At 39.9% G+C, this 7449-nt stretch overlaps 1 protein-coding gene across 1 annotated transcript in view; it reads right to left on the reverse strand.

Annotated features, from left to right (window-relative positions):
- jarid2b (jumonji and AT-rich interaction domain containing 2b) overlaps positions 1–6215 on the reverse strand; it is a 125091-nt gene extending 118876 nt beyond the window's left edge. Inside the window, exon 1 of the mRNA XM_016494059.1 lies at positions 5822–6215. Within this exon, the coding sequence (XP_016349545.1) occupies positions 5822–5866 (45 nt within the window). The 5' untranslated portion in view covers positions 5867–6215. The remainder of the gene's footprint in view (positions 1–5821) is intronic.
- Positions 6216–7449: the final 1234 nt, after the last annotated feature.

A 7449-nucleotide genomic window follows, 5' to 3' on the forward strand; every position in this document is an offset into this window, starting at 1 on the left:
GGCTGACACAGAAGAGTGTACGCTGCTTGCGTTCAGCGGATATTCTCCAAAATGGCGCTACGGTGATGCGGAGAGACACAGGGGAGACGAATTGTTGAATAAAGTCGTTATTTTAGTTTTCTTCGCATACAAAAAGTATTCTCGTCACTTCATAACGTTATGGTTGAACCACTGATGGCAGATGGACTATTCTGACGATGTCTTTCATACTTTTCTGGACCTTGACAGTGTAATTTACTTGGCAGTCAATCGGACAGTCACAAGTCTCCCGGTTTTCATCCAAAATATCTTAAATTGTGTTCCGAAGACGAACGAAGCTTTTAGGGGTTTGGAACGACATGGGGGTAAGTGATTAATGACAAAATTTTCATTTTGGGGTGGAGTATCCCTTTAACTTCTGCTCTACAGAAATATCTAGTTCTACCCCCTTGAGGTCCAGATCTAGACCAAGACCTAACCCTGAAATCTAGACACGGTCCAAATTTAGTGGTTTATTGCAGCATTAAAGAGACACTTTGTACAGCAGCCAAGTAGACAACCGTAATTCTTATAACAAATTTTCTATTATAGTGAAAACAGCCACTTTAGTAGATTCTAGGGCTGCACAATAAATCGCATGCGATATTTAACGCGCATCTTATCAGTAAAGCCGGTTCTGTAATCAGCGGTAGCGATTTATCGTGCAGCCCTAGTAGATTCTAGCCAATGTTCTGAAATTGTGTTGACCTGTGGTGAAAGTCTTTATTACCTTTATGGTGTCGTCACATTAACCGTTGTACGGCAGATTTTTGTGGGCAAAATGTAGTAATTTCAATTGGAATCCATGCTAAGTGTCTAAGATTCCAAAGTTTCAATTTGGAAACACAGATTCGCCATGTTGGCCAGCAAAAAGCTGTTTGGTTTGACAGTGAATTCTGTGTACATTTTGCTTCATACATCGCTAGACTATTGACAATAGTTTGTCAAAATCTCACTATTGTGACTGCACCTTCAGTAATGCCAGGCGTACAAAATTTTTGCAGATTTTTACGATTTTTGCCATCGTATGAGCTTACAAGTGTTTCTTTTCCCATAAGGAGAAATCTTGTGAAAATTGTTGACGCTTTTATGGTCACGCCTCACATTGTGTGATGCGAGCCAAGCACCTTACAAGCACCTCCCAAGCTCCCTGTATTTCTTAAACATGTTTAAACAATTTGGGGAGCTGGCCTGATTTTGACAAATAGGCTCTCCTCTATTGCAGAATCATACACAACCACGTCACATAGGCTAGATTTACGTATATTATTAACTCTACTACTAGGCAACCCCTAACACTGACATACACGCTCTTATTCTTTTTATTGTTTTTATTTTTCTATCCAAAGCTATAACAACATTGAAACCTCCATGTTTCTGTGTTTAGTGCAAAAGCTCATGCAAGTGCCACTCGCTCGCCGTACAGTCATGCCATTTAACAACTGACGACAAGATTATCACTGATTCGCAACACGTACAATGGCTCACGACCTCCCAAGTGTCCGAACTCACAGTGTACGCCCGCCTTAACCTGGAAACTGACAGCGGCCTTGTACGAGACCTCAAGCCAAGACCCAAAAGTAGACCAACGCTTCACATTTTTGACCCAAAACAATACATCAAGTCAGGAGACATAGACCAAAGCCACGTTTATGCGGCTGTTAGAGTTCTGCTGATACAGTCTTCCATCAACGTCTAAGCCTCTCCAGTGCATGATTTACACCATCCAACACAACTCGCACACCACACTGAACGAGAAAGACTCCATCTAATACTTTGCCCTCTTATCTCATCATAATACATAGTACAGGACAGAGGAATGAAAGGCAGGGAGGGAGAACATTCTTTCTGAGCGCAACACTTAAGCTGTACCACTTATCAAAGAACTGCTGCACCTGTTTTTGTCAGCAGAGCAAATTCCTCACATTACGTGGGCACATCCGCATACGTAACCGCCCGTGCATGTTTGCTGATGTGGGCGTGCGTCCTGTGCAAGCAGACACACATTGACCAAGAAGCTTGACACTTGAGAAGGCTGGATCACATATGACTGTAAAGGTCGATAAGCAAAAGGTCACATTGCATAATGCACCAAGCCGGTGACGCAACAGCCATAAAGGAGAAAGGCAACACTTATCTGTTACTGCACCAGGCCAGATTCTCGTAAAGATGTCGTGAGGTGAAGCATCGTATCAGAGGACTATGGCAAGAAAATTTCCTTGTGAAAATGTAAAAGGATAAATATAGAATTAATAAACAGCCACTCGTGCCAGCTTTGCCCAAGTGACCTGGCATTTTAGAGCAAGAGATTTGCACAGTCGCTGCTGAAATGTAGTATTGTAAAATGGCTTTTAAATGACCCACATCTGTCAACAATGTGAACAAAATGCAACCCTAAAGAACTGCATACACACATTTACACAAATGAATGCGCATTAATGTGCATTATAATTACAATTTAAAAAAAATCCCAAACCATGACGTAATCATAGTGCTAATTAACAAACATTAAAAATAGTTGGAGTTTGTTTATTCATTCTCCTAGTATGCATGACAGTGCATGACCGTAATAAACAGGACCATAACAGAATCAATTACAGAAACTCTACATTCAGATTCTGTAAAAATTGTATCTAATCAACAGAACATTTTAGGATATTAAGAGAGTGTTGTATCTAGAACAACTAGACTAACAAACTAATTTCAAAATTAACTCAGCCCTTTTATAACAGCTGGCCTCCTGGGGTATGATCCATGAATTTTGCCATGTCACATCCTTGGAAATTCGGGGATTGAAAACCCATTTGCATTAAAACACAGGGTTAAATGAAGCGCAGTGGCGCTAGCGGCAGGCGCTCAAACACAAACATACAATCTCTCACACGCACACACGCAGAGCCTCGCAGCTTTCTCCTCACAAATAGACGAGGTGCCTGCATTTACATTGTAAAGCTGGAGGACTCGGAGCAGGGGAAGGGGTCAGAGGGAGGGCTCGGTGAGGCTTGGCCCTGCTCTCTATTTTTGTTTCCAGCTTTTTTGTGCACCACACACTGCTGTGGATTTTTCAACTTGGCCCTCATCAGTTGTACGCCTGATGAAACAAACACTGACAGCTTCTTTACATTTGTAAAGGCCCCTACAGCAGCTGTGCCTATCTCAGGCTCCGGCTGCATTCATTAGCCAAAGTCCGAAATCAAAACTGGCGTAACTCTTCGCTCTAAAAACAGCCCTCAAAAATAATTATACAGAGAAGTTGCTTCAGAGAGTGTCAGGTTGAGAGAAGCCATTAAAGGAGCTCGTCTGAAAGCAGAAGTGCCTACTTGCCCCCCTTCTGCTTTTCACACACGTCTATCAATCAGGGACGGTCTAATTGCATTTCCTTGTTTGCTCTTATTAACATCTATTATCATATTTTTTTTCCCTCCCTCTCTCGTTTTCCACTAAATGAATTTTAATAATGTTCACAGCACATGTGAAGGAAAATGGGGTAATAAAAAAAAAAATCCCTTGCATTCATGTTCCAGGGGATATGGTTAAGCCAAGCATGTATAATTGTCTTACGCTAATTAAGGGGAGGCTGAATCCAAGGGGCCAAGAGTTGTGCAGGCCCCGGGGACAGATCCTTCAGGTTGTTTTTGTTGTTTGCCTGACCAGATTTTAGCACAGCTGCCAGCTCTGCACAGATGTGACAAGAACAACCATGCTCTGAACGGTTCAGGTCCATTCCACACGCCCAACACAGAGGATCATGACATGGAGCAGATCCCCATCAGACATGTAACCATACACAGATCAAATTAACACTAAATAGGTTATTCTATTAACTGACCACATTTAAAAATTGGGGAAAAAACACATATACAGTCTTCATATACTTTTTTTTAATGAATTTAGTACAAATCACTAATAATTACATAAATGGAAACAACAAAATATGGAACAACTCAAATGTTGAACAAAGCATAAGCAGAAATATACTATTTTTGTATTATTTCTAGGTCTCAGTTACATTGGGCTTCCTGTGTATACATTTCATTTTATTATTATTCAAATAAATAATATGGTAACCAATATATGATCACCTGCATTTCTCGAATGCATCCAAAGCTTATCCTGACAATCTTTTGACACGTTTTTATTTAGGAATGTGTTTTAAACTGATAGTAGTACAATGGTTTTTAACTGAATCATTCTTCTAAGGTCACCACGTGGTGTGATGGACTGCTTGTGTCATCACTTTAATTTCCCTTGTCAATCAACAAATGTAATTGCGTCACACTTGTGTGGGCTGCTGTAACAATATGAGACGTTACATGTACTGTTGACAAAAGTACACAAAGATTGACAAGTTCCATCACCTTTATGGAAAGCGATAATTTGTCATGGAGCTGGAGCTTTACCGATAATGTGCGTGGAAACTGCCCCCGTGGTGCGTCATCCTAACCCTATACCCTCCCGATGTTTGTTTCGCTCCTTTTAACCTGTTGCTGAACTAAAAAATATCACTAAGACATACATGTAAAGCGGTAAGATAAAGTAAAGACAGGAGCAATGAAAGATGAAACAACAGTCCTGCAAACTACGACAAAAAACCTCCTCTTCAACTACAGGTAAAGCGTCTGGAAAACTCGGGTTAAGAGTGAGTCAGTTCTTCGAGGGTTAACTGATACAAGGTTTGCTCGGCTGTCTCCGAGGAGACTCGGGCTTTTGTTATGGTAGTCTTGCTTAATTCCGCTCCTGGGGAGAGTAATTCACCAGCCAGAAAGTTCAAGCCCTATGTAGTCCCCAGTTCTCCAATATACCACGACAAGCTCGCCGGTTCACTAACCCATCGTAGGCTACTGGAGAGACGGTAAAATGGTTGCTTTCCTTTAAACGCGAACCTCTGCAATGCGACTGGATATATTCCACCATAAACGACATCCCATGCGCTTATCTAATCAGTTGTGTTACATTACGATCGGTTAACATTCAAGGTTTCAATCTGCTTAAACAATAAAACGTGCAGAAACTCTCTGAGAAAATGCAAACGGAGAGAGAGAGAGAGAGAAAAAAAAAAGAGTTTCGGGCACAGTAATACCCACAATACTGGCTGTTGCACAAGCTTGTGTTTTCGAGTCGGGTATTATACTTAAAATTGTACAGACTGTGAGGACAATCCACTCTTCTGAATCTTAAATAAATGTACTTTACATCTGCCACCAATTTGGAGCCTTCTCAGTCGCCAAGGGCAGAGGAAATGCTTTCCTTACACTGTTACTTTGAAAACATTAAAGAGCCCATTGCTTACACTTGAAGAACAACAAGTTACATCCGAGATAAACAAATCAAAGACGCCAGGGGAGTTGGGATAGTTGCATTTATGACCCGTATTCCTGCAGAAATCAGTTCGGGAAAACATATCCCGGAATAAAAGAGGGCGATATGGTTGAGACGGAAAGCAATGAAGAGCAAACAAAGCCATTCTGATCACAATTGCGTTCTAACGCTGGAGTTTGAGTACTAACAAACCCAAAACAAAACACGTCCAGGTTTACAAACGAGTTGTGTAAGCTAACATCTGTCGTGCAAAACATACGCGTTCCTAATGAAGGATACCAGGGCAAAAGCGAGGAAAACCTACGTTTGAGCAAATACAGAGAATAGATTTAAGTGCAGTGAACATAGTGCGGTGCATTTGCCAAATCCAGACTAAACACAACAAGAGCCATCCGTGATCAAAGTTTACGCATTTAACATCGACACAAGCGCGAGACCATCGAACAAACTTAAGGTCAGCCGCATACAAACGACCAATACTTACATATTTCTTCTGAATGATATTCCTCTTAGGTCTTTCCGTGCTCATTTTGCAATCCAAAATGATTTATTGTTAAGGAGAGAATCGCCACATGAATTTTCTTCCTGCTTCTTTTTCCCGGAGCAATGCGATTTAAATCCCCTGTAGTTTGCTTGGCTGTGCAGAATTCCCTCTTCGATCGCTGATGATTCCTGGCAGAATCGTGGAATTACCGATAATCCCAAAATCAGTGATCCACCGCCAAGGGTAAAGGGCAAAATAAACAATCACATCGGCATACCATAGTTAAAACCATTCGCCACAATAACTTCCATCAGTGATGTTCATCCCGGTGTTGTGTCGAAGTGTTCCCCTATGCTTCCCCTTAGTTTAGCGTTCCCGCTACGCAAACAGCGTACAGAGCTCGCGCGTGTGCTCGTTCCACTGTTCCCGCACACTGTTTCCGCTTATCTTTTTGTCTTCTTATAATATTTACTATATATTTAGGTATTGATCACAGGATCGATTTGAAGGTTTGGAAGGCTTTGCCGACTGCGCTGTACATGTATGAAATATGAATTCAAATAAATGTACAACGTAATTCTACCTATAACAAGTAGGCTATATTTTTGTTGTCGTGTGCTTCTCAGTCTCAGTTTAAAATAGTTTATTGGCATGATTTATACACACACACATATACATATATATATATATATATATATATATATATACATAACTTGTAGTTTATCCAAGGTATGCATGAAATAAATGCTGCCATTGGAGTAATGCTAATTAAATGTCATTGTTTTGGTCAACAATCAATCCTTTTTTTCATATTTTCAGTTGCTGAAGTTCAGGTGCATCACTAAAAAAAAAAGATGATGCCCAAAGAAAAGGCCTCATACATTTTGTTTCTATTTGTGGTAGCATTGCGAATAACATTACTGATATATGAAAATAAAACAATACAAAAACTTCTGTTACATTATTTATTTTAAGATGGCCTTGTTACAGTGTAATTACTCATTTAAGTACTAAGTAATATTAATTAACAACATGTACTTATATAATCATGGTTAGGATTAGGGTTTGGTTTAGGATTAGCTGCTTGTAATTATGGATAATTTACTGTTATTACTATAGTAAATATGTGTAACAAGGACACTGTAAAATAGAGTGTTACTGAAAGCTCTAACTTACTGGAAGACAAAAACACGACAATGACAAAAATCACTGGAGTAGTCAAGAGCTGGAGATGTCCACATACACTAAATGGACAAAAGTATATGGACTGTTGTGTCGAAGTCTGTTCCCCTATGTTTCCCCTTAGTTTAGCGTTCCCACTACGAAAACAGCGTACAGAGCACGCGAGTGTGCACGTTCTACTGTTCCCGCTTATCTTTTTGTCTTCTTATAATATTTACTATATATTTAGGTATTGATCACAGGATCGATTTGAAGGTTTGGAAGGCTTTGCCGACTGCGCTGTACATGTATGAAATATGAATTCAAATAAATGTACAACGTAATTCTACTTCTAACAAGTATATTTTTCTTATGTGTGCTTCTCAATCTCAGTTTAAAATCGTTTATTGGCATTATATATATATATATATATATATATATATATATATATATATACACACACACAC

The sequence above is a fragment of the Sinocyclocheilus anshuiensis genome, unplaced genomic scaffold, assembly GCF_001515605.1.
Source record: "Sinocyclocheilus anshuiensis isolate Anshui unplaced genomic scaffold, SAMN03320099.WGS_v1.1 scaffold1240, whole genome shotgun sequence".
Classification (NCBI taxonomy): domain Eukaryota; kingdom Metazoa; phylum Chordata; class Actinopteri; order Cypriniformes; family Cyprinidae; genus Sinocyclocheilus; species Sinocyclocheilus anshuiensis.